This window comes from Hevea brasiliensis, chromosome 3 (genome assembly GCF_030052815.1).
Source record: "Hevea brasiliensis isolate MT/VB/25A 57/8 chromosome 3, ASM3005281v1, whole genome shotgun sequence".
Taxonomy (NCBI): domain Eukaryota; kingdom Viridiplantae; phylum Streptophyta; class Magnoliopsida; order Malpighiales; family Euphorbiaceae; genus Hevea; species Hevea brasiliensis.
Genome location: NC_079495.1, coordinates 559,505 through 586,074, shown reverse-complemented (window position 1 = coordinate 586,074; position 26,570 = coordinate 559,505). Strand labels below are relative to the sequence as shown.

Sequence of the window (26,570 nt, the reverse complement as noted above, 5' to 3'; positions counted from 1 at the left end):
TCCTATTCTTTGTTACAACTTCACTTTGCTTGGAGAGATTCCTATGTCATCCTAAAATAACTCTGATTTTTAATTGCTTGATGTATCTACTGACAAATAAATAAATAAATAATTGCTTGCTGGATTGGGCAGCTCAAGAAGTAGATCAATTTCAGATTGAAGATGTAGATGTTTGGACTTGGAAGCCTTGTCGTTCTAATAAACATTCATCTCTTACACTTTTACACTTGGGGAAGAAAAAAAAACCTTTCATGGGTTGAAGGAACATGCTTAGTTTTATAAGGTTCTGACTCTTGCTTTCTGCTGATGAAATTTATTTAATTCATTGTTGAAGGAGTCGTGTCGCCATTATACTATGAGTGAACCCAAAAAAATCTCTTGATTTCTAATTGATTTTCTATCGGGAAATAAGATGAGAATCAAAACCCTAGAATCAGAGAAAGGAAAGAGCAGGATAATTAATCGAGCAGTTCATTTCAATTAATAGTATAATATACAGTTCATGTGTTCATAAATAATTCGGGAATCAAAGAAGGATCACCCATACGATCTCCTGAGGAAAAAAAAAATTACCCAAACTGATGCTAATTGCTAGAATAAATAGTAAACATGAACATGCTGGGATACAAATTAGCATTGGTTTATCTACAGTTTTCAAAACAACTTGTACTCCAATGTTAAGAACAAAAGCATTCTCCTGAAGCCTTGGAGAAATTAATTTTCACTTTTTTTCTGTCTGGTTAACTCAGAAAGAATTCACATGCAGCTTGACTTTCTAAACTTTGGTCTAACATGCAAAGCATAAGATGGATGCCAATAGGGCTACAAACAAATAAAAGCACAGGCATAGCATGGCAGGACGGTTACATAAGCAAAAAAAATTTTCATGATTTACTCCAACCAACAAGGCCAAAATTATCCAGTTTAATGAGCTTTACAACAAAGATAAATGCGGAATATTGCTATTGAAAATATGAATTTGATTACCATTCTTGGCTTTTTCATTCTCTGCCCACCCATCTCTTTTCTATACCGAAGAAAAGGTTTTTGGACTGTGGCTATGTTAATCTTTCAGCTCCTACAATAGAAATGAGAGACGTTGCTGGGGTTGGCGACAGAAGGAGAAATTTGGTGGTAGAGAATTGTTGAATTTGGAAAGTGAAGTTGACTAACAGTTGCTGCAGGTGCAGTAATTGTTGAAGATGCGAATCCTGATGATGCTGCAGTGGAGAAGAGAGACAGTGGATTTGCCCCTTGGGTTTGCCACATCCAATTTGGCAGTGAATCTACTTCCACCCACTTCTCCATTGCTCTTTCCTGTAATCACCACAGGTAATGAATTTTCTTTTAATTGACAAAGACTACACCTTATCAATTAACTTTGTCATTAAGTGGGGGAAACAAATTCAACGCTTGATCTTTAGAGCTTCAAATAGGCGAACTAGAAAAGCTTTCAGTGGTGTTATAGAACGGCAGAAAATTTCTTCTATTCAATAATAGGCAAATAAAAACCAATGGTCAATGAGCATGTCTTATGAGGTTAAGACACTGAGTCATAGCTATAAATAAGACGCTCATTTTGCAAGTTGATTGGCATGATGCTACATCTTCATGTAAATGTTTGTGCATGTCTCCCAACTAGAGAATACAGAAAATAATTTAACATTGAAATAATCTATATTGCAAAGAAAAACTAAAGATGTCACTTAAAATGAAACTAGATCAAGGGAAATTACCTTATATAGGGGAAAGATATTGGAATCTAAGCCACCCCATAAAGGAGGGTGATGAGATGCCATTGCAGGGTCATGTGGCGGTTCATCCTTTAATTTTGCAGAAGCAGAGTTTAGAATCTGCAAGAGAATAATAAAAGTGAGCCAATCCCAAGACCTCAGCCAAAATTTTCAATGGAGAATGCACAAACACAGCTATTTGAGATCAGAAATTAATATCAAGATTACCACCATTGGTCCCTTGCCAATAGACCTGCCATCCCAGCAATTCTGAATATGGAAACCATCCGTGTCTCTGTTTATCTTTTGACCATCAGATAAATCAGGGGGAGCAATTCCCAAGTTTAGGTCGAGATTTTGGTTGCCATCTGTATAAGAAGTATGTTACTGTAAATTGATATATAAAGCACCGGTCGAGGTCAAAAAGTAAGCGAGTTTTAAACAATAGTTAGTACCTCCATTATTGGCCTCCATCATTACTTCGCCTTCATATGTGCTAGGTTCAAAGTTGGTAACTGCTTCTCTTGCATTGCACTTTATGGCAGCCTTGTCATAAGCCCTGGTAACCAAAGACAAGCAACATCTCAATTGCACTGAAAGAGAATTGGTTGAGAGTCACAAATTAAACACATCTCGTTTAAAGAAAAGGAATGATCCAATTTATGATCACTAAGACCTTGCAGCTTCAATCTCACTGTCGAATAGGCCAAGATATATATACCTGCAAGCAAGCAACGAAAGCAACCCCATAAGAATCCAGGTTCCCCAGTAGACTACGATCCCGCCTATTTCAATTTCATACCAACATTAACACTAAACAATCACAGTAGCCTTTGGAAACTAGAAGGGGGGAAAAGAAGAACACCCAGCTGGATATATGTGAAACAAGTGAAGGAGTTTCTCACTTCTTGCCAAGAAACTGGCCCATACGAGCTTCCCATCGCCCACATTTATGTAGAGTTACTCCTCTATATTTTGAGCTTCCTCTTGAGAATCCAGTGCTTTGGCGACGCAGGATATGCACAAATTCTTCTTTTGTAAAATTGCTCATCTGCAGAACATCCAATCACTCGTGAGTAGAAAAAAAAGCAGAAAGACTGAATAAAAATTCAGCGACATCTGCATGAATCCCCACCTGTTTAATATCCTCTTCATAGTCACTCACATTAAAGTTGATATCAGCATCAATCCCACGGAACTTGATCGCTGCTCGATCATATGCCCTGAAGATGGACAACTGAGTCAAAACAAAAAAAAGCCCACATCATGTTTAGTAAACCACTTTCCATCGGATTTGATTGGCCTGATTACCTAGCTGCAGCATGTGCAGTATCAAATCCCCCTACAAGAATCAAAACACCCACATTAACAAAATAATGCTCCAATGAACAAGCAAGATCATAGTTAAATCCAAAAATGGGAGGAAAATAAAGAAAGGGAAGGATTAAACTGACTCTTATCTACCTACCCAAGTACACCTGTTTCCCACAATCCCTGCATAGAAAAACAAACCAGAACACTTGAGAACCCAACCCATACAAAAAGAGAAAGAGAAAGAATATTAGTTGAATCATGAACCAACTAACTAACCAAATATGAGATTCCCATCTGCCAGTTCTCCGGTAAAACGTGACTCCCCGATATTGCGAGCTTCTAGACCTGGGCCCACGCCTACTCTTCTTGACCTGTGGCCTCTGCTGCACCTGAGGCACCATCTCCCTGGACCTGAGATCCATCAACTGCGGAGTCATGGAATCGGAAGAGTGGCCGTCGAGCGGGGGAAAAAGCTGGATGGTAGGGTCGGCAGCGTTATCGTCATCGTGAATGGATTTGACAGGTTCGTTAGTTAAAATGCTGAAAGCGTAGGCGAAAGGTTGGGCGTTGGAGCAGGAGTAGTGGTTGTCGGCGGCGTTGGAAGAGGAACTGAAGCTAGCAGAAGCTTCCATATGGGTGGAAGAAAGTTGTAGAAGGTTGTGGTTGTGGAGAGAAGAGACGGAGAGGTTAAGATCCAACATAGTGGAAGTGATGGGAATGAATCAGAAGCAGCTATTGGCCTTCATGTGTTTGACGAAATGATAATGTTGAAATTTGATGAATAAGAGTATCAAGTTGAAACTAGCTCTGCTAAAAGCACCCACTTCTCCTCCCCTTCCGCTGCCTCCTTATTCATCATCATCATCTTCCTCTTATTTATTATTTACGATGGCGCGTGCGTTAACAATAATACATTTTTTTAATTCTCTTTCCTTTTCTTTTACTTTCTTTTCTTTTAAATATGAATAATTATTTTTAAAACATGCATATTATAGCTTAAAATTTTCTATTATTTTATATTAATATAATATAAAATTTATATTTTATATTTCGTTTATTTTCCTTCCCAATATTAAATTTGCAATTAGCATGTGCTGTTTTAAGGACAATATCCGTACACGTCGTTAGGCCTACAACCAAAAGAAAAAAAAAAAAAAAAAAATCTCAAAGCATTTTTGGCAAAGGCCAACCTCCATTAACCTCTCATATATTTGGGTTTGCATTGAAATTCTAAAATAACAAGTATTTTTCATAGAGGTATTATTATAAATATCATTTCAAATATATTTTAAAATTATTTTATAAAATATATTAAAATTAATACTAATACCATATAACATATTTGAAATTTTATATTTTTTAATTATAACTCTGACAACGATGAAAAGCAGACTCTAATTTCTTTACTTGCCAGTGTCTCAATTTTTTTCCCACATGCTCATTTTCATCATGCGTACAAAAACAATATTTTTTTTTATCATAATGAAATATAATATAAAAATTGTGTTTTTTAAGTAAATTACATCAATACTATTTTATTTTAGTTGTTTTATTTTAATTTATTAAAATAAATATTTTAATTTTAATTTTATTTTATAAAAAATACCCTATTATTACAGTATTTCATTTAAAAAATAAATAAAATTAGCATTTTGTTTTTCCTTTTACTCTTTCTTATTAATAATTACTATTAATAAAATTATTTTATTTTAATTAAATTTATTAATTACCTATATAATATTTATTATTAATTAAAATTCAATTTGTAACATTTAGAATATTAATAATGATATAATAATAAAATTTAATTTTAAAATAATATTTTATTAATATATGATATTCTAACAACATTTTAATTTTTATATAAAAAATAATAATAAACAATAAACTACAAATTTATTTTGATTAAATATTGATTTAGTATTAATTAAAAAAAAAGAAATAAAATAGACTTGTCAATTTTCAGTTATTACATTTTAAAGTGACTTTTTTTTTAAACAAGACTAAAATTAAAAGATTTTATTTTAATAAATTAAAATTAAATGATTAAAATAAAATAACTATCTAAATTAGGGATGATAAGTACAATTTATCTATTAAAATAAATTAAATAATAATTTTTTTAATGAGTGTAAATATTCATTAAAATTCATTTAATTAGTAATGAGAATTATAATTTTAATGATAAATTCAAATGAAAAATTGTATTACATAAATATAAATTATATTTAATGAATTGTCTTATAAATAGGTACATATTTAAACTCAGATCAACTTAATTTTTATTTAAAAAATTTAGAGTCACATATTTACACCCATTAAAAAAAATAAATAAATAACAGCCAAAAGTTGGAACTTGAAAATTATGGGAGTTTGGTAAGGAAAAGAGAGTATTTATTAGATGGAAGCCTGGAAAAGAAGGAGCCGAGGAGCTGGGAGTTATGAGTCCAATTAATACTTGTTTTCGTTTTCTAGAAATTTGAATTTTAGATGTACGCGATCCACTATTTGTCCAGTTATTCTAAATAAAGAACTAAAGATTAGACAATACAATTGCAGTTTCTTGCTGAAAAACACTTCAACTTACGAATTAAACTGTTTATAAAGAAGGAACTGGAATGTCTTAACGATTGATAAATTAAAAAGAAAAAGAGATTTCTCTTGTCCGGCAAGGAATCGAGATGGGCTCCCAGATAAAATGGTTTCAATTTGAGGATCGATCCAATTCCATTTTGTTGCAGCAACAATCCAGCCAATCCTGGGGCCTAGAAGGCCAAGCCCAAATAAATGTCCACAAGGCCTTAAACTATTACATAGAAAAATACTTCAATCTTAATAGGACTAAAAAAAATAAACAAAATTGGAAAAGCAACCATAAGGGGACAAAAACCATCTAACGAGAAGGTAGGCTAACCGTGAACATGTCGACGACTCAACGCAGCAAACCTTGCAGCATTCACTTTTGAATTTCTGAGTGGTATAGATCTGTCACGCCTGATCTAGGAGAATATTCATTTTGTATAATGCATGGAAATTTTGCAAGTTGAAACCTAGAGTTTCATTAAAACACATTACATTTCCAGCCATAGAACCAAAACTCAACTCAACTCAACTAAGCTTTTATCTTAAACTGATTACAGACAGCAGAATATCTTTACAACTGTTATGGAAAGCCAACTTCATTTGTAGAGATGAACCAATATACTCGTGTACCCAGTCTTCTCATGAAATAATGAATTTTTTCTACCACATCAGCACGAACCATGAAATTCCATCGAAAATCAAAGAAAGGCCAGCTACTCCACCAATTCCCACTATCACCATTTTGGATACTAGTCAAAACAACCCAGATGGACCTCATTATAACTTCTCATTAAACACATTTCACTTTTATCAGCTACATAAAATAATCACCCCTGAAAGTAATTCAAAATCCTTGAATTGAAATCATTGTCTAGATCTTCACCAAAATTACAGAGAATGAACAATATCATTTCTTATACAAATTTCTAAGACCACTAGTTAATTCTTTCACACCTTCATTCACATACATCAATGCTTTCCTTCCAGTAGAAAGCATGCGTCCAGACAAACCCATACATTATTCTAAAAATGTGCACCTTCAACTCCAAAGCATACAACAATACTACAATACTAGGGTAAAAATACTATTCCGATACTAGAAATTTCTTTCGATCAGAGAAGGGTACTATAACATTTCTTCCAAGTAACCAAGCAATAAAAATATCCAATCGTAAAACATACTCATCCATGTCCAATCGCACAAAAAAGTTGACAAAACAAAACAGATAACAAAATCTAGTTAATAAAACAAAACGGAGAACAAAATATTGTCCAAAAAAATTTAAAATGCTGAAAACTAGATTACTGGGTAACATTGAGCCATTTAGAGAAGTTCTCAAACTCGGTGTAGTCACTATCTGAAATCATTGTGTGGTACCATGCTTTGCCTGCAGACTTGATTGCAGCAGCCTCCTCCTGGTAGAGTCATAGGGGAAATGAAGACAATTAATTACTAATTAAACCACTATAATACCTAGTATTAGGACATAAATACTGAAAAATATTCAACACAAATACAAGATAAATAGAAATGAAATTAAACCAAACACATCAAGAAACACAACACAAATTTTGGAAATGCAAATAGCAAAACCCCCAAATCAAATAGCATCATCATGGAAACATAATCTTAACATCATATCACGTCCACACCTAACCAATCTTTAAAATTTCAACAGTACAGAGACAAGCAAGAACAACGCTAAAAACTGCAACAACACAGACACCAGACCAATCCTAAAAACTGAAACAGCGCAGAACAAAATTTCAAATGATGTAAGACAAAACAATCTACAATTTCCGCACAAAAGATCATATTATTGATCTCTGTCATCAAAAGGCATATAACCGTAAAAATTGCAAATGCAGACACTAGTAGACCAATGCTAAAAATTGCAACAACTCATAACAAAATTCCAAGAGAATGCCGGACAAAACATTTCATAATTTCCGAACAGAAGATCATATAACCCAATTTAATAATAAAAAAGCACAAAAAGCATAAACATAACCAACAATATACCATAGCGCGGACAGATCAAAATTTCATGAGAACGTAAGATAAAAAAAATTTTGCCATCCCAAATTAGAGATCACATTACTGATTTCATAATCAGTCAAAGATAAAAAAAATAACATTAACATAATACACAGCGAACGCATAGTATATCAATTGAAAATGCGAAAAAGCTATAAAAGAATACAATAGAAAAGAATTGATATACCTTTGTAACAGTCTTCCTCTTCTTGTCCAGCTTCTCCTTCTTAGCCTTGACGCGCTGGGCTTCAGCTAAAAGCGACATCCGCCTAGCAGTCTTAGCATAAGGGTTTAGCTTAAGCATAACGTTTAAGTTCTTGAGAGGGTTCTTCTTCAATGGAGCCCTCTTCACCTCCTTCATGATCGGCTTCACTACAGACTGCACCTCATCAGAGTTGATGATTCTAGCAAGGTCAGCATTCACCATCTTAGCCCTAGGCAGCACATAGCCCTTCTTCGTCGCCGATGACTTCTCAAATGACCCATAGATAGAGTCTAGCTTCTCGAAAGCAGACTTTGTCCAGATAACAAAACGACCTAGATGGCCACCAGGAGCTAGCTTCAGCAGATTGAGACGGTCCACATTGGCCACCTCCACTCCTGGAATGTTCCTGAACGCTTTAACCAGCTTAGCTCCTTCAGTTCCGTACACAATCAGTGGGCCTTTGCGAGAAATGTACCGGCGGTTCCTCATTTTACCCTTTCCTGGACGGATAGCGTGACTGTCCTTGGCCTTCTCGGCGTCGGGATAAGCACCGATCTCCTTTAACACCTTGATTGCAGCTGAAGTTTTTTCGATGCTCTCTGCAGAATCGCTAATGACCAAGGGCATTTCAGGTACAGATTCCACCCTATGACCCCTAGCGATAACCAGAGAAGGAATAGCAGAGGCAGCAATAGCAGATACCACAGCATATCTCTTCTGATTCACATTGATCCTACGGTGCCAGCGACGCCAGATCTTAGTCGGAGCGAACATGCGCCCGCCACGACACATGTTACCGAAAGCACCCTGGCCAGCACGATGAGTACCACCACCAGGGACGCGAGGGATACGGGAAACGGCACGCCCGGTACCCCAAGACTCGGCAGAGGTCTGGTGACCGGCGCGCTTGGAAACAGCGTAGGGCTGGCGGCTGTTCTTGGAAATATTGGAGTGGACAAAATTAACGATATCAGGCCGGATAGAGGCCTTCATCACGTCGGGAAGAGCCAGTGTGGCGGCAGAGTCGGTGGCCATATCATTCAGAGATGGAAGAGACTGCACGGTGACCAGAGGACGAGCGGCGGCAGCAGCGGCCATAGTGCTCTGTGTGTGAAGGGGCAGTGAAAACACTGTAGGGTTTAGGTAACAGAAAATTGGAAAAATGCTTTGCGACTATTTATAGTAGCATTTTAGGGTTCGACCAATAGCTGGTGGCTGGTGTTTGGTCACAGGTATAAGAAATACTTGTACGTGTGACCAAACACCAGCCATTAGTTGAACCCCAAAATTCCACTATAAATAATAGCAAATCAATTTCATTATTTATGGATAAGTAGTTTGGGTTCTTGGATTGATGTAATTTTACGATAAAGCTTAGTAATATTTAATTTTTAATGATAAAAATTTTATAATTTTCTTATGAAAATTTTTAATAAAATTATTATTTACAGAAATAATAATGTGAAAATAACCATATAAATTATATTTAAATTCTAAGAATTTTAAATATTTTTTACATGTGTTTTAGATGGTGATAATTGATAAAAATGGTGTTGTTTATAAGTGGATAAAATACAATAAATTCTCAAGATTCGACCATTAGAAAACTGTTATATATATATTTGTTTGTTTTAGTATATAGTTGAATAAATTAAATATAATATGGATACATGATAATTTTTTTTTTAATGGAAATGGATACATGATAAGTTAATAATATATTATTTACAACATAACATTTTTTGTATTGTTTGTTCATAATTATTAGTTTATAAAAATTTTATACTATAAAAAAATGCAATAAAATAATTCAAAACAATCATGTAAACATTGATAATAAAATAATTCAATATAACAATAGGCTTAAATTAAAATGATAAGTAGCCCATATTTCACAAATCTCTCAATAATTTTTTTAACATATCACTCATCAATTTTCATGTGAGTTAATCAAGTTACACGATATATTTATATATATATATATATATATATATATATATATATATAGATAAGATATATATATATGATCAATGAGATAAACATGATTATAAGGATCGACTTAATGAGATATGCATAATAATGATATTTTTACTACAACAATTCAAAAATAATTTTACATTTAGTAATCTCTAACTCATCGCAAGAAGTTGGTCAGAATGTAATTAATCCTGTTTGTGACTTATTTTAACATGAAAATGAAAGTTAATTAAAGTTATAATATTTATATTCATTAACTTTTAGGATTCATTTTTCTTAATCCTGATTTGAGAGTTAAATAATGAAATATAAAATCTTTAAATATTTTAATCCATTAGTTCCTTTGTGTTTTTGAAAAATCTCTTCAGGTGAAGTATCCTTTCACATAATGTTCTATGTCATTTCTATTACACTGCATTGGAATGCTAATAATGATAATGTATTCAGATATTGAATTCGGTCGAAGCTAATTAAAAATAAATAAATAAAGACATATAATTAATCCTCTAATTAACGATACAAATGGAAAAGTAAATCAAATGTTTAAAATATAAAATTTCTGAATTTCATACAAGGCACCAAAACGAAACCATTGGTTCAGTTAACCTAACCATTTTGGTTTGGTTTGGTTTGTTTGGCTTTCAACTTTTGCACAGGCTTGAAAAACAGGAAGAGAAAAATGAAATTCTTTGGATATTTAATGAATCTGTTTGAAAAAGTGATTCAACAAGTTGCAAGTATTGCAGCAAGGTTTATGTTCAGTTGTAAAGTCATGTTTTTATGTCCTAATTCACACACAACTAACACTTTATCCAGTGCATAAGCTTTTCTGCAGAGTACAAAGAGATTGATGCAAGATGGGCAACACAAATTAGCAAAGGAACTAAATATTGAAAGCTAGGCCTAAAAAATAACCAGAAAAACTGACTCGAGTTCTTGGGCCTCACTTCATTCCCAAATCTCAGCCACGCTAAAGGATATCAATTATGATTATGAACCCAACTGCATAACAACATTACAAGTAAAACCTGATATAAATTTGACACAATATCATCTTCCTGGTAATTCTCTGTGAATAACAACTTCATGGGACAACAATAAACAGAATATCAGAATCAGGAGGGCATAATACCAAGTGACACAGAAGATCATTTATGGTCAAATTTCAGTTCAAGCTCTAATTGATCACATGCGCGACAAAAATATACCAATATCAGTACTCCGCAACCCAGATTATTACTTATAAGTAAAAGAAGGCAGACAGAATAATAGGAATTCAGTCTTACAAAATTCCTCGTATGGCAACTTAATCAAAGTTCGTTATTTCTCCTTATTGACCTGAAACTTCTACTCTTATTTATTTACTTTCCAAGGAACCAGTGATTAAATTAATGGACTAATATTTTATTTCTATTTGGAAAACATTTAAAATATTTTACCAGATAATTTGAACACAAAGTATAACTACTAATACCACACTATTATGATCCATCTATAGCCATAGATTCTAGGAGCAAGTATCACATCAAACCACTCAAGAAGCACAATTATAAGAATTTTATTCACTAGAAAAAAATCAAGATGCCTAATTGTTCTATTCGCTAAAAAACTTATTAATGAAGCATTACAAGCATGGTGGCGCGGGGATATGTAAATAACTCTAAACCTATAAGCACATGTACTCATAATCAATGGGAAATTTTGGTTTTCTAGATAAGAATGAAGACCCTCTTTTATAGACTGTTAGACTAAGTAGGTCTTTTAAATGTACCTCAAAATATATGATCTAAAACAATTATAATTCATCACATTTGAGGAAGACATAAATACCACTAACCAATGTCATTAAGGCAAGAGGTAACAGGGTACTCTATGACCTTAGGCGAGAGGAGAGGGCCTTTTTGAAGTGAGGCGCCATAGCGCGCGCACGCACACACACACACACACTTTTAACATAAAAATATTATACTTTTAACTAGTTTAATAAGTAAAAAAGCATATTGAAAAGAAAAAAAAAACATATTATTTGCACTATATGTAATATAAGAGAAATAGAAAGCATAAATAATAAGGGTATAGAAAAGAAATAAAATTTAAAGAGAGATTTATTAATTCCACTTTATAAGGGTTTAAGGAGAAATAGAAGAGAAGACAAGAGGAAGAGAAGACAAGAGGAGAGGAGGAGGAGAGAAACCCTAATAAATTAAAAAAAAAAAATGTTACTTTGAAAGAGGCCTCGAGCCTCAGTGCGAGAGGTGCTCACCTCTTGGAATTGGGGCGCCCTTAACAACACTGCCACTAACATACTGAATAATCCTAGAGTTGTAAAGCACTGGATTAGCAGCTAATTTGCTTGAAAAAAACTTACATATGAGACTGCAGACTCTACAAGGACTAACAAGTGCTCAATAATGTCCAAAATATATCCTATGTGAAATCTAAACCATAATTCCAAATTTCTAAAGTTATCAAACTTGTGTTTTCTTGAACGCCACCATGATGTCTTTATCACTAATTAAACTTCATTATTCGAGGGGATGGACAAACCTCACACTGCAGATACATCATTCAAAGAAAGTTTCAAACATATATGCGCCATTGCTTTGGCCATTTTGGAACAAAAGGGTAACCTAATCACACTCATTCACCTGATATCAAAGCCAAATATTTTTTCACATACCCCGTAACAATATTTGTTAGAAGCAAAGAACCAATACAACACTGTGGAGTATGCTGTACAACTCCATAGAGTTTATAGACATAAAGGATGATAAGATTCAAGAAGTTTTATGTGCATGGAAATAGTTAACCAAGCATCAACTTTTAACACAGACCTAGTAAAACAAATCATAAAAATCCATTTACTTGTAGGTAAACCACAGCCAAATTCCCCTGAATCACTACTAAGGCATGTGAGTGGCATGACATAGAAACAGAGAATTCCAGTTTCTTGTCCAGCCCATGCGCTGAAATTTCATAATCATGGTTTCCTATGAAAACCAAGAACTTCCGATAGTTTAACTGATTCTCATCCTTTATACATTTATTTAGCGATCTATGGTAGAAATAAAAATCATCAACTATATCAGCAACAAATCTCTTGCCAAATATAATTATATGCCCTTATATATTAACTATCTTACAATCCTAAGAAAGTACTTTTTATGAGAAATATCAAGAAAGAAAAAAAAAAATTAATACAAACAATTTTAGTGTATCTAACACATGAAATATACAAGGACACAAAAAAAATAAATGGTAAACAAATTATGTTATTTGTCATTTGTAGTGTAGGAAAAAAAGGGGAAAATACTTAATAACAATTCCACCTCACTTATACATCAAAGTACAAGGGCACATCAAATGCAACTGCAAACTTTCACTATTTTGTAAGGAGCAAGCATACTTATCTAGAGCACTTCATACTATCAATTAATCCGTACAATCACCCTCTCAATCTTCATCATCTGAGCTTCCCTCGTCACTACTATAATCACTACTATCATCACCCTGATCAAGAATATCAAGCTGTACATGTCGAACCTGTATTGTCTCAGGTGGCTTATGCAATCCCTGAGGAGCACCTGGCTGCAATTGTTGCTCCACCATCCTAGGCACAGGAAGAGACTCAAATGGAGGTAATGGGTCCCCAGGCTTCCATCCTGGTGGCGGCGGGGGTAAATCTGTAGGCAAAACCACCGGCATCCCAGGTTTCCACCCAGATGGAACTGTGATATTGGGAGGAAGCAGGCTCTGAATGGCAGCATAACTGGCAAGCGGATTGGTCTCCTCTGGTTGTGGCGGTGGGGGAGGCTCAATGATTGCCTCAATGGTTTTCCCCTTAGTTTCGACCTTTTTAGGCAATCCCACATCGAGGTCAGCAAAAGCGTACAACTGAGAAGCTCGCATTTGCTCTTCTTGTGGAGCAGGAGGAAGTGCCCCACGAAGGGGAGCCTGCCCAGCACCAAAATCAGGCGGCGCAAAAGTGGTATAACTTATCCGGTGAGCATAAGATAAAATATCCGATAACTCGAGCTGAGAGGCAACAGTGGTATTGCTCACACCATCGTCCTCTAATGATTTTGTTTTTGCCCGTTTAGGACGGCGATAATCAGAGTAATCATCGACGAGGATATCAAGGACTCTTTCGGCTTCTTTGAGCTTATTGGCGAAGTTGAGAAGCGCAGAATCATTGGATTTGATATCGCCAGCAATTCTTTGCTTGGCATCTTGGAGGTCAAGGATTTCTTGGAGCTCAGCAACGGCTTCAAAAAGTTGGGTCTGGAGGGAAGTGAAAAGAGGAAGAATTTCTTTAGCGGAGGAAGGATTGGATTCGAGTGGAGGTGGAGGCATTGATTGGATCTGAGAGGCGAGGAATGTAGGTAGCGATCCACGAATGGTGGATAGCCAAAGGGATCGATTGGGGGAGACTTCGAAAAACTTGGAAGCTAAGGAGGCCATCTGGAGAAGAAGAGACTGGGCTCTACGGAGAGGAGGGAGAAGAGGGAGGAGAGCAGAGGACGTGGCGGAGGGATTTGGGGGATGCTGCTGCTGCTGCTGCTGCTGATGGTGGTGGGGAGGTGGAAGTTGCTGTTGAGAAGATGAGGAAGGAAATTTGGGAGGGGTAGGGTTTTGAAGAGAAGGTGAGTTTGGGTTTGTGAGGCCTAGCCTCGCCGGAGACTGTACCAGTTGGTGTTGAAGCATTTTATTTTTTTCCTCTCTGAAATTAGGATAAACCCTAAATCCAAGTGAGAATGGTATTGGCGATGTCACTGATCAGCCACCCGCCTGTATGTAGTTTGCCCTAAGACGGCATGTCGTTTGCACAGGACTAAATGGTGTTGCGTGAGATTTCGTACCTGAATTTTATCCATACTATAATTTTCTCCATAAATTTTGAAAATGAAATAATTTAATCTCTCACACATTCTTCCATCTAATTAAAATAATTTACCATTAAAGATAATTAAAATAATAAAATTACCCTTATTAAATTAAAATTATTTTCTTTATTTTTATTTCGATATATATTTTTAAATATTTTATTACATTTATTATGTGAAATCAAAATATTAAGGAATTAAAAAGATATATATATATATATATATATATAATTTAAACATAATATAATTTGTATAAAATTACGAATAAATGATGAATTTAAGAACTAATAAAAAAATACATAATTAAATTTTTATTTTTATTTTCATAAAAACTTATAATTATAAAATTGAAATTCTCAAGATAAATTATGCAAAGTTATTATAAAATATTTATTTAGTTGTGTTGCTTTTAGTTCATATCACCAATTCTAAACGTAATATAAAAGATAAAAAAAAAAAATCTTTTGAAGGTTAATTAAATATTAATAATATTTAGTGAGTAACACAATACTAATCCTAACCCCACTATAAATGGTTGCATTCATATTAATTTTTGAATTTTTTTAATGCAAAATTTTTAGTATTTTATGGTTTTAAACATGCTAAATAATGCATATTTTACATTTTTTAATATTAATTTTTGAATTTTCTTATTTTCTTATTTTAGTTTAATATGTCAATTGATATAAAAAAGAAACATGTCTAACTATACTAATAGATTTACTTTAATAGATAAATAAGAATGGAGTATTAAAATAATGATACTTCAACAAGATTACATAAAATTTTAAACTAATTTTTGTTCTTTTTTATGAGAATAATTAATAATATTAAAATTAATATTTTAATTTATTTAATTTTTTATATTTGTTTTATATAAATAAAACAATTACGTAACATAAAATATTTGATGCATGTGTATTGTCAAAAACACTCATTGTAATTTAGTATTATTACAATATTGAAAGACTAATTTTATTTTATTTTAATTGATTAATAGAATTAAATTTGTCAATATATTTTAGTAAAATTTAATTAATAAAATTCTAATAAAAAATAGAAATTCTCATTATACAAAATTTTAAGAAGCTTAAAAATTCTTCTTAAACAAAACTATATTTTATCAATATAAAATTTATCGCATGTTATATTCACATGAATTTTTTTTATCATATTTATATTAAGTGGTAATTTTTAATTAAATTTATTGACGATAGTCTTTGTGATAAATTAATGAGTTGTAATTATTATATAATTTAATTTTTTAATTAATTTGATATTTCAAATTTAAATAATAGAAAAGTATTAATTATCATCTATTATCATGTTCTCTAATTTTAATTTAAAAATATAATAATAAAAAAATCAAGACTTATATTTACTTTGTAGGGAAAATCAAAATTGTTTCATGAAATATTTTTAAACATAATAATAATAATAATAATAATAATAATATATTATTATTATTATTATTATTATTATTATTATTATTATTATTATTCAATCACTCACTCATTAATGACCAATTAAATCATAATCTAAAAATATACCATTACATCTCATAATAAGTTTATTTTGTAGCTTAATTTTATTATTATTAATTTTTATTTTACTTTTTTCACTTCATTAAGAACAATCGCATTAAAATAAATAAATTTTTTATTTATAAAAAAATATTTAATTGACATAAATTGTTAATTAAACTAAAATAAATAAATAAAAAATATTAATATTATATTGTAATCAATTAATATAAAGTCAACTTATATTCTCTGTGTAAGATCATCCAAATATATAGTCTACACTCTCTAATATAGTTAATGCAATTTCTTTTATTAATTTTATATTTTAGTTAAATAACTATTTTTTATAATAAAAAAATATAAAAATATTAAAGATACATAAAAAAAATAAAATTATATAAAAAATGTAACTACAAATAATAATAATTAGAAAATATTAGCTGAAACCAATTCAAAAAAAATGAAATATATATAATAAGTTGATCAATGAATTAAATATTAAAATAGTCAAGATTTATGATCTTATCAGATTATACAGTAATTTAGTGTCTTTAATTTATTTGATCAATAGTGTCAGTAAATTTTAAATTATTTTTATAAATAAAATAATTTTACTATATTTTAAATAAAGCAATTATGCTACCATTAATTTATGTATAAAAAGAATTCAAAAATGTTTTTCTTAAATAATTATGTCATAAGTTAATTAAAAATTACTATTAAAATAAAATAAAATTTATTTAAATTAAATTAATCGAGAAAGTTTGATTTGATAATAAAAAATTATTATTATTATTATTATTATTATTATTATACTAATTATTTTATAAAAATAAAAATAATTACAATTTAATTCAAAAATAAAAAAATTATAAATAATCGGTTGATGATAGTGGACCTATGAGAAACCCATTACAATTAATAACTATAATAAAATCGTTATATAAATATTATTGTTATTTTATAATTTGTTAATATAATACACCACTCTGCTTTAATTGATCATTTCTAAAAGACTTAAATTTTTTTAGTTTTTCTAATAGTGTAATACTATATTTGTTAAAGTGTATTAAATATGATTATTTATTATTTTCTTTGTTCTATTTTAAGTGATGTTTTAGAAATTTTTTTATCTCACTTTATTTATCATTGTATTATTTCTAATGCATTTATTTATTTTTATCAATTTTTTATAATTTAAAGGTATTTTAGTTAATTTTTATTTTTTTTATGAAAATGAGACTATTTAATAATTTATTTAATTTTTCTATAAAAATCTTTAAAAAATTTGAAATGACACGAAGAGAGTGTTAGTTTTGCATTGAAAAAAAACTATATTTTGTATGTGAAATTGCATTATTTTTATGTGATATTACACATTTTTTATATAATATTAATAATTTTAAATATAAAATTAATAATAAATAAATATATTTAATTCTTACATCCATTAGAAAATTAAATTTTTTTCCTATCCTTTTGTTTTTTCCGTTCTTTTTTCTCGCAGTCCATAATCCACTTTCCCCCTTCCCCACCTAGGCACCTAATTTCTCTATTTCTCTTCGTCTCTTTCCCAGAAAATGGCTTATTTCTCAAATGTCCAAGAACTTGTAAAACATGAGATGCAACCCATCGTGTCGTCTTACAACGATCATATTCATCCACTTCTTGATGCAGTTGACAAGCTTAGGCACCTCAAGGTCATGAAAGAAAGTATACAGCTCCCCACTATTGTTGTTGTCGGTGATCAGTCTTCCGACAAATCCAGCATTCTTGAATCACTAGCTGGTATCAGCCTTCCTCCTGGCCAGGGCATTTGCACCAGAGTGCCCCTTGTAATGAGGTTGCAACACCAGCCAAGTCCCACACTAGAGCTTTTCTTGGAGTACAATGGCAAAACAGTACATGCACACTGATGAAGCCCGCATTGCAAATGCTATTAATCTTGCCACTAATGAGATTGCAGGCGATGGGAAGGGCATATCAAACACTTCATTGACTCTGGTTGTGAAAAAGAAAGGTGCTCCTAATCTTACAATGATTAATCTCCTTGGAATCACTAGAGTTCCTGTTCATAGTCAGCCTAAGGATATTTATGAGCAGATTGCAGGTACTATCACGGAGTATATAAGGCCTAAAGAGAATATTATTCTTAATGTTTTATCTGCAACTGTGGATTTTCCCACTTGTGAATCCATAAGGAAGTCGCAACAAGGGGACAAGACTAGTGAGAGAGCTCTTGCTGTGGTAACCAAGTTTGATAAGGCACCTGAAGGGCTGCTTGAGAAGGTTACTGCAGATGATGTGAATACAGGCTTGGGTTACGTCTGTGTAAGGAATCAAATTGGTGATTGTTAGATTTATGAGTGGGAGAAATATAGATCAAAACTCTTATTTTAGTATTATTCTAAATTGAGTGGAATTCCTCGTCAGATTAGGATTAAGGGAAGTAACACAGGAGAATGGTGGAAAGATTATTTGACTTTACTCATAGAGAGTGACTTTGCCCATAGAGAGTGGCTTTGCCCATGAAGAGGGGGGCTTTGCCAATTGTTAAGGTTTGGTTCTGCCCATTGATGAGGGGCACTTGCCTATTGTATTGGATAGGGGCTTTAGCTTAAGGTAGAGAAAGGACATAGATTCAGGAGAAAGAAATTCTTATCCATTGATGAGAGGACTCTTACCCATATAGTTGAAGACACTCTTATGGTGTAACAGTTGTAATAGTAAATATATTGAATTATATCTAGAGTAGACAGAAAGGACTAACTAATATATTTACTATGAGCAATTATGTAGTGTGGGTTCTTTTGAGTGTAATTAGTTGATGGGTAGTATAGTTTTGAGCTTATAATTGATGATTATATTTATTGATGATAGTGGAAGATGACATATCCATGGATGTGACCCTATGTTGAGAGAGTGAACCACATAAATATTAGTATTTTGTGAATTTGTTTTATTTTCTTATAGTTTACATACTTCCGCGGTGCACAACAGTTGGTATAAGAGCATAGGGATGATCTTAGTGAGTTTGATTGAAAGTGGAGCTGCTGCGATATGTAGAAAGTTGCACATGCAATAATGGAAATAATGGAGAGTTGAAATTAAAGTGGAGCTTTTGATGCAAAATCAATAAAGTTAATAACACGAAGATTTTCTAAAGAAAAAAGCAAGTTACACCCAAGATAAAGATTAAAGAATGGAGATTTGAACGGTTCAAGCTCAAGCATGGAGATTTGAAGATTTGATGACACTAAAAAATTTGGGGTATGCAATAATTGAGGTATACAATCTAAAAAAATATTATTAGATTTATGACCCAAAATACTAGTTGATTTGGAAGACTCTTTCCTAATTTGAGTGAAAGAAATATTTCTTAATAAGATGGAGAAATACTTCTTATATAGAGTAAAACTCTTATTTTAGTGTTATTTTTAAATTGAGTGGCACTCCTAATCAGATTAGAATTAAGGAAATTAACAATATAAATAGGAGAATGGTGAAAAGGTTATTTGGCTTCACCCCATAGAGAGTGGCTTCACCCATGAAAAGTGGTTTTGCCCATTAAGAGGGGTTATTGCCCATTGTAAAGAGAGACTTTGCCAATTACTAAGAATTTGGCTTTGCCCATTGATGAGGGGCACTTGCCCATAGTCGTGGAGAGAGGCTTCGGCTTAAGGTGGAGAAAGTACATAGATTTCAAGAGAAAGAAATTCTCTTCCATTGATGAGAGGGTCTTACCCATGTAGTTAAAAACACCCTTTGTGGTGTAGCCGTTGTAATAGTAAATATTTTAGGTTATGTCTAGAGGAGACTGAAAAGATTAACTACTATATTTAGGATGAGCAGTTATATAGTGTGGGTTCTCTTAGGTATAATTTATAACACCCCTATTTGCATAGCCTGGTACATTTTACTATTCCGGTGACCGGTGTCGGTCCGAACAATTAAGGGAAGTAGAACCATGTCTAAGATATGAAAAACACAAGTTTATATCATTGAATTCAAAAATTTTCACCTAGGGTCACATGCATCATGCAAGATTTATTTTTATCTATTGATTTCAATGATAAACAACATATTAAAACTCTTTTAATATGTTTTTGGATCTGTATTTGCCATTTAAGATTTTAAAATTAATCAGATTAATTTTAGAACCCTAGATTAAATCAAGAACGATTACACTAACCTCTTGATGCACTGCAGCGTGTCTGCGCCTTTGAGATTCGTCTTCAGGACACCAAATGTTGTCCCTCTAGCTTGTCTACACCAAGAACACCTATGGCAGCCCTTGAACAGCCTCTAAAGCTTTTTCTATTAATTAGAAATTCAAGTTCTGCCTTTTAAGAGATTAGAGATGTAAACAGGACACTAGAAACAATTTCTAGTGTTCTTAATTCAAGAGATTGATGGCTAATCTCTTTGAATTGATGAGAGATGAAGAGAAATAGCTGGAGAGGCTCAAAGTGGCGTGACAAATGAGAGGAGAGGCTGCTGGTTATTTTTTCTTTTCATAACCACACTTAAATAGCTAGGTTAACACATTAAACCCTTGCCACATGTCACCATTTGATTAGCTCTAGGTTTAAGTGACCTAATCACATTGTGCCAAGTGTCAAACCTATATTTAATCTTGATTTTAATCATCTTACATGATTAAAAAAAAACATTTGGCAAGCTTATGTGTAATCCCATGTGTCACCATCTCATGGTGCCACGTGTCACACTGTGAAATGACCAAAATGCCCCTGTGTCTTAATTTTGAGTTCTTAACCCAAAATAATTATTTTCTTCTTCTAATTAATTTATATCAAATATAAATTAATTAATTAATCTCTATTAATTAATTTCTCATCAATTAAATTCATATTTAAACACTTTAAATATAAATTTAATTTATACTACACATTCAATAATCTAGATTTGGTTTCAAGTCATGCTAGGGACTTTGCAATCTAATTGCAAACCAAACCTATTTAATTAATCAATTAAACTCTTTAATTAATTAATTAAATCATATTTAAATAGGTGATAACTTGTGTATGTGTGTGACTTACTAGGCTCATCACTAATTGGCAATGAGACATGATATCAACTCTTAATATCATTAGAACTCTTTCTTACCATAAATGATTTCTCTAAATCATTTTATGAACCTCATAGACCATGGTTAACACCTAGCATAGCATGTCATGGCCACCCAATTAGTAATAAGGTTTACCTTAAATGAACCTATAATCATATGTTACCATGCACTAGAATCTCTCTGTTACAAAATCCCAACTCAAGCTGGAGTCATGGTTTATGTCAAACTCCATTTGCTATGAATATTATGTTCTCTTTTAATTCTAGTTCTTGATTAAAAAGATTTTCTCATCAGAAACTCTTTTCTGAATAAATCTATCTGTCCTGGCCAGGAACTTGAAACATTAAGAACAATTAAATGAACATAGGATTTTATCTCTATTTACTTAGAGGAACAGATTCCATCTTGATCAACACCTACCTCCATATATAACTAGTAGGAGCCAACACATGCCCATATACCCATACATAGTACAAGTATGAAAGCAGTATCAAACTAACTGTGCTATCTCAGGTCTAAAGATTATATGCACTTATATGATTTATGACAAAACATTGACAAGAGTAAACTCCATGTGCTTGTCATAAGTGTCACTGGTTCGGCCTACTTATCATTTATAAGTACCTATCATGTTTGTTATATAGCATGAGACTCACCATTCCATCTTGTTTATATCTCATATAAATAACTTGGGAACAAACATAAATACAATCTTTCTGGATAAGTCATGTCCTTATTATGAAGTATCCTCGATTGTGAACCTATTTATGATACTTTGTACTAGAAATATTGTCACTCATATTCTTAACAACTTAAGAATAATATTTCTAACAAAATATCAATGGACCTTTTCTATTACACATAAATATATTATGTAAACGGAAAAGTGGAAATGCCATTTATTAATAAAATATGTACAAGATACATACTAAATGATATGCTCTAGGGCATACTACTAACAATCTACCACTAGCACTAGAGCCATTCATTACAATATCTTAGACCTATCTTCTCAAGATGTCGGTCTAATTGAGTCTGTGACATAGGCTTAGTGAATGGATCAGCTGGATTTTCAGCTGATGCTATTTTCTGCATGGCTAAATCGCCTTGCCCAACTATATCTCTGATAATGTGGTAGTGCCTTTCTATGTGTTTGGATTTTGGGTGAGACCTTAGTTCCTTAACCTGTATGACTACTCCATTGTTATCACAGTGTAATGGAACTACTGACTCAATGGAAGGAACTACTGTAAGTTCTGTCACGAACTTCTTTATCCAAACAGCTTCTTTTGCAAAGATTCGATGCAAAGAATATACTCACCTCGATGAGTGGAATTTGCAGTCGTGCTCTGTTTGGAACTCTTCCAACTGACTGCACCTCCATTACAAATGAACACATATCCAGAGGTATACTTTCTATCATCGATATCTGATTGAAAATCAGAATCAGTATAACCATCCAATTGCAAGTCTCCACCTCCATAAATCAAGAATAAATCCTTAGTTCTTCTCAAGTACTTAAGAATATTCTTGACAGTTATCCAGTGTTCCAAACCTGGATTGGATTGATACCTGCTAGTCAAACCAACAGCATATGCGATATCCGGCCTAGTACACAACATTGCATACATTAAACTTCCAATAGCCGAGGCATATGGAATCCTAGCCATCTTATCTCTTTCTTCAGGTGTCTTTGGAGACATCTCTTTAGAAAGATGGATACCATGTCTCACTGGTAACAATCCTCTCTTGGAATCAAGCATGTTAAACCTCTTTAACACCTTTTCCAAGTATAGACTTTGGGATAAACCAATTATTCATTTCGCTCTATCTCTATAGATGCGAATCCCAAGAATATAGGTTGCCTCCCCTAAGTCTTTCATGGAGAATGTATTTGAAAATCATACCTTTATAGTAGTCAACATACCTGTGTCATTACCCATCAACAGTATGTCATCCACATATAAGACAAGGAAAGTGATAGCTCTGTCACGAACCTTCTTATATACACATGGCTCATCCTCATTTTTGATAAAACCAAAGGATTTAATGGCTTCATCAAAACGGATGTTCCAACTCCTCGAAGCTTGTTTCAACCCATAAATGGATCGCTTTAGCTTGCATACCTTGGAACCATCTTGGGATTCAAATCCCCTAGGTTGTTCCATGAAAATGTTTTCTTCAATGTATCCATTGAGAAAGGCTGTTTTGACATCCATCTGCCAAATCTCATAATCATAGTATGCAGCTATTGCTAATAAAATCCTAATTGATTTAAGCATGGTAACAGGCGAGAAAGTCTCCTCATAGTCTATTCCTTGCCTTTGGCGAAACCCTTTCGCTACTAGCCTTGCCTTATAGGTCTCTACCTTTCCATCAGAACCAATTTTCTTCTTGAAAACCCATTTGTTCCCTATAGGTACAATACCTTCTGGTGGGTCAACAAGATCCCAAACTTGATTCTTATACATGGAATCAATCTCGGATTTCATAGCATCAATCCATTTTGAAGAGTCTATATCTGATATAGCTTCTTCATAGGTAAGTGGATCATCTCCATGATCTACTTCTTCATGAGTAGACAACTCTTGTTCTTCTTCATGAAAAAAACCATATCTCACTGGTGGGTGAGATAACCTGGTTGTTCTACGAGGAACAGCTGTAGATGTTTCATCAACGGGTATAGGTTGACTAGATGGATCTATATCCATCGATGCATTGGTTGGTCGAATTCTCCAATTCTAACTCTATTTGCCTTCCTTTGCCTCCTTCTTGAACAAACTGTTGTTCAAGAAATGTGGCATCTCTACTTATCACAACCTTTTGTGAAGTAGGCAAATAAAAATAATATCCAAAACTATCTTTTGGATATCCAACAAATCGACCTTTTTCTGATCTGGTCTCTAATTTATCAGTGTTCAGCTTTTTTGATATAAGCTGGACAACCCCAAATCTTAACATACTTAAGACTTGGTTTTCTTCCATGCCATATCTCATAAGGTGTGGAAGAAACTGATTTTGATGGAATCCTATTCAGAATATACAAAGCTGATTCTAATGCAAATCCCCAAAAGAAGATTGGCATATCAGTATAGCTCATCATACTACATACCATATCCAATAGGGTACGATTTCTCCTTTCAGATACACCATTCAGTTGTGGCGTTCCTGGAGGAGTCAGCTGAGAAACAATGCCATGCTCTCTCAAGTATTCATCAAATTCAGTGCTCAAATATTCACCTCCACGATCTGATCGAAGAGCTTTAATACTCTTTCCTGTTTGATTTTCTACTTCAGATTTAAATTCTTTGAACTTTTCAAAAGATTCATGTTTGTATTTCATCAAATACAAATACCCAAACCTTGATTTATCATCAGTAAAGGTAATAAAATAATGAAAGCCCCCTCTAGCCATTTCTTTAAACGGACCACATACATCACTATGTATTAATTCCAAAATATTTTCAGCTCTTAGCCCTTGTCCAACAAAGGGTGATCTAGTCGTTTTGCCCTGAAGGCAAGATTCACAAGTTGGAGTAGGCTCAGAGTCCAATAAGGATAGAATCCCCATTTTCTCCAATTTTGTAATCCTATCTTCTGCAACTTGACATAACCTTAAGTGCCAAATATATTTTAAACTCGAGTTGGTTTTCACCACGGCATTGCATTCATTTAGATTGCTATACTCTGGCCAGTGGAAACACTTTCTTACTGGCAATGGAAACACTTTCCTATTGGCAATGGAAACACTTTCCTGTTGGCAGTGGAAATACTTTCCTTTGCCTTCATCAGCTTTAGTCTTCCTTTTCTGTTTAGCTATTTTCTTAGAAGGACCAGGAATCTGAGGTTTCTTTTTCTTATTGCCCTTCTTCTTGTTGGACTTTCCAGCAGAAGAAGATGCAATCAAAGCTACCTCTTTTCCTTTATTGCCTGGCATATTCTTTTGGGCAATAACCAGCATGTTGAGTAAACCAGCTAAGGTGCATTCCTGTTGAGTCATATGGAAATTTATCACAAAATTCCCAAAAGACTCAGGAAGGGACTGAAGGATCAAATCCGTTTGTAGTTGGAAATCCATGTTGAAGTCAAGATGTTCCAACTGCTCAATCAGCCGAATCATCTTGTGGACATGATCCCTAACATTCTGTCCCTCAGACATCCTCATACGGAATAACTGTCTAGTTATCTCATACCTAGCATTCCTGCTGTGCTCACCATACAACTCTTGTAGGTGAAGGAGGATCTCACTCGCACTCTGCATGTTCTCATGTTGCTTCTGTAACTCATTACTCATGGAAGCAAGCATGTAACACTTAGCTCTCATATCATGCTCCTTCCACTTGTCCAAAGTTTCATGTTCCTCTTGTGTGGCCTCTGGAGGTAAGGGACCAGGAACATTTGAATCTAGAACATATCCTATATGTTCAAGGTACAAGACAAGTTTCAAATTTCTTAGCCAATCAGAGAGATTAGGTCCTGTCAACCTATTGCGATCAAGTATGCTTGCAAGGATATTGGATGGTGGTGGTTGTTCTGTGCTCATTATTATCAGAAAATTAATTGCAGAAATAACCAGATTAATTAGTAAATGTATCATGTAATTAACCAAAATGATTATGGTCTTTTAATCAAATTGGTCCTCCCACTAACTTAGCGACTCCTACACTTCCAAAGTAAGCGGAAATCCTAGTTGGATGGATTTCTAGTGGGTGATTGAATTCTTATAATTCTATTTATCATCCTCAGGTACATCCATTATTGGAATTACAATGAACTATAAGTGAGCAACTCTTTGCCCATCACATCTCATGTGAGGTTCAATCCTTTACCTAGCCCCTAATGCTCAAAATCTCAGGTACATCCATTATTGACTTATCTTGCATTAGTTAAGTTGATCCCATTGAGCCAGTAATTATGCAAATAATTTTAATGTCCTCAGGTACATCCAATATTGGCCACTAAACCATTTACATATTTACAACATCTCATGCTTAACAATTATTCTTAAGAAAATCTCTTAAATAAATTGCATCTTATGCAACTATTTAAAATTTCTTAAAATAATTGCCCCAATGGAGGGCCTATGTTATAATTACTTTAATTATAGCATTTCCAACTTAATCATTTGTTTGGAAGATTTTATGGTCATTCTATTTACTATTAAGGTCTCACTTTGCACATTATCCATTTAGCATGCATATATCATATAATTGCATACATTCTCA

The 26,570-nt window shown here is 33.1% G+C and overlaps 3 protein-coding genes and 1 pseudogene across 10 annotated transcripts; 1 reads left to right on the top strand and 3 right to left on the bottom strand.

Annotated features, from left to right (window-relative positions):
* Positions 1-165: 165 nt before the first annotated feature.
* On the bottom strand, positions 166-3,932 carry LOC110655021 (APETALA2-like protein 3). Of its 8 annotated transcripts, none has more exons than XR_009147480.1 (12): positions 3,324-3,928; positions 3,202-3,227; positions 3,045-3,075; positions 2,869-2,956; positions 2,639-2,784; positions 2,410-2,454; positions 2,189-2,292; positions 1,962-2,101; positions 1,737-1,853; positions 1,174-1,317; positions 988-1,078; positions 166-427 (listed from the first exon to the last, which is right to left on the bottom strand). XR_009147480.1 is itself a non-coding variant. In XM_058143548.1 (11 exons), the coding sequence occupies exons 1-11, from the start codon at positions 3,746-3,748 to the stop codon at positions 1,064-1,066; spliced, it is 1,281 nt and encodes a 426-aa protein (XP_057999531.1). In that variant the 5' UTR covers positions 3,749-3,928; the 3' UTR covers positions 864-1,063. The 8 variants fall into 8 exon arrangements, 5 of the variants coding, with proteins under 5 accessions (XP_057999531.1, XP_057999530.1, XP_057999529.1 ...); XR_009147479.1 differs by lacking the exon at positions 166-427 and adding an exon at positions 539-553; XR_009147478.1 differs by having other exon boundaries at positions 169-427; positions 988-1,317; positions 3,324-3,927.
* Positions 3,933-6,724: 2,792 nt separating this feature from the next.
* LOC110655019 (60S ribosomal protein L4) lies at positions 6,725-9,037 on the bottom strand. Its single transcript, XM_021811180.2, has 2 exons — positions 7,856-9,037; positions 6,725-7,046 (listed from the first exon to the last, which is right to left on the bottom strand). Exons 1-2 carry the CDS (start codon positions 8,969-8,971, stop codon positions 6,933-6,935), a joined length of 1,230 nt encoding a protein of 409 aa, XP_021666872.1. The 5' UTR covers positions 8,972-9,037; the 3' UTR covers positions 6,725-6,932.
* Positions 9,038-13,106: 4,069 nt separating this feature from the next.
* On the bottom strand, positions 13,107-14,631 carry LOC110655018 (mediator of RNA polymerase II transcription subunit 4). Its single transcript, XM_021811178.2, has one exon. The coding sequence runs from the start codon at positions 14,552-14,554 to the stop codon at positions 13,304-13,306; it is 1,251 nt and encodes a 416-aa protein (XP_021666870.2). The 5' UTR covers positions 14,555-14,631; the 3' UTR covers positions 13,107-13,303.
* Positions 14,632-17,836: 3,205 nt separating this feature from the next.
* LOC131178794 (dynamin-related protein 4C-like) overlaps positions 17,837-26,570 on the top strand; it is a 28,814-nt pseudogene continuing 20,080 nt past the window's right edge.

Coding starts and splice junctions, on each gene's coding strand:
- LOC110655021 (XM_058143546.1), bottom strand. CDS start 3,748: ATGTTGGATCTTAACCTCTCCGTCTCTTCTCTCCACAACCACAACCTT. Junction 2,293..2,409: donor AGTGAGATTGAAGCTGCAAG/GTCTTAGTGATC, acceptor TTTGGTTACCAG/GGCTTATGACAAGGCTGCCA. Junction 2,102..2,188: donor GATGGAGGCCAATAATGGAG/GTACTAACTATT, acceptor CTTCTTATACAG/ATGGCAACCAAAATCTCGAC.
- LOC110655019 (XM_021811180.2), bottom strand. CDS start 8,971: ATGGCCGCTGCTGCCGCCGCTCGTCCTCTGGTCACCGTGCAGTCTCTT. Junction 7,047..7,855: donor AGAGGAAGACTGTTACAAAG/GTATATCAATTC, acceptor TGACTCTACCAG/GAGGAGGCTGCTGCAATCAA.
- LOC110655018 (XM_021811178.2), bottom strand. CDS start 14,554: ATGCTTCAACACCAACTGGTACAGTCTCCGGCGAGGCTAGGCCTCACA.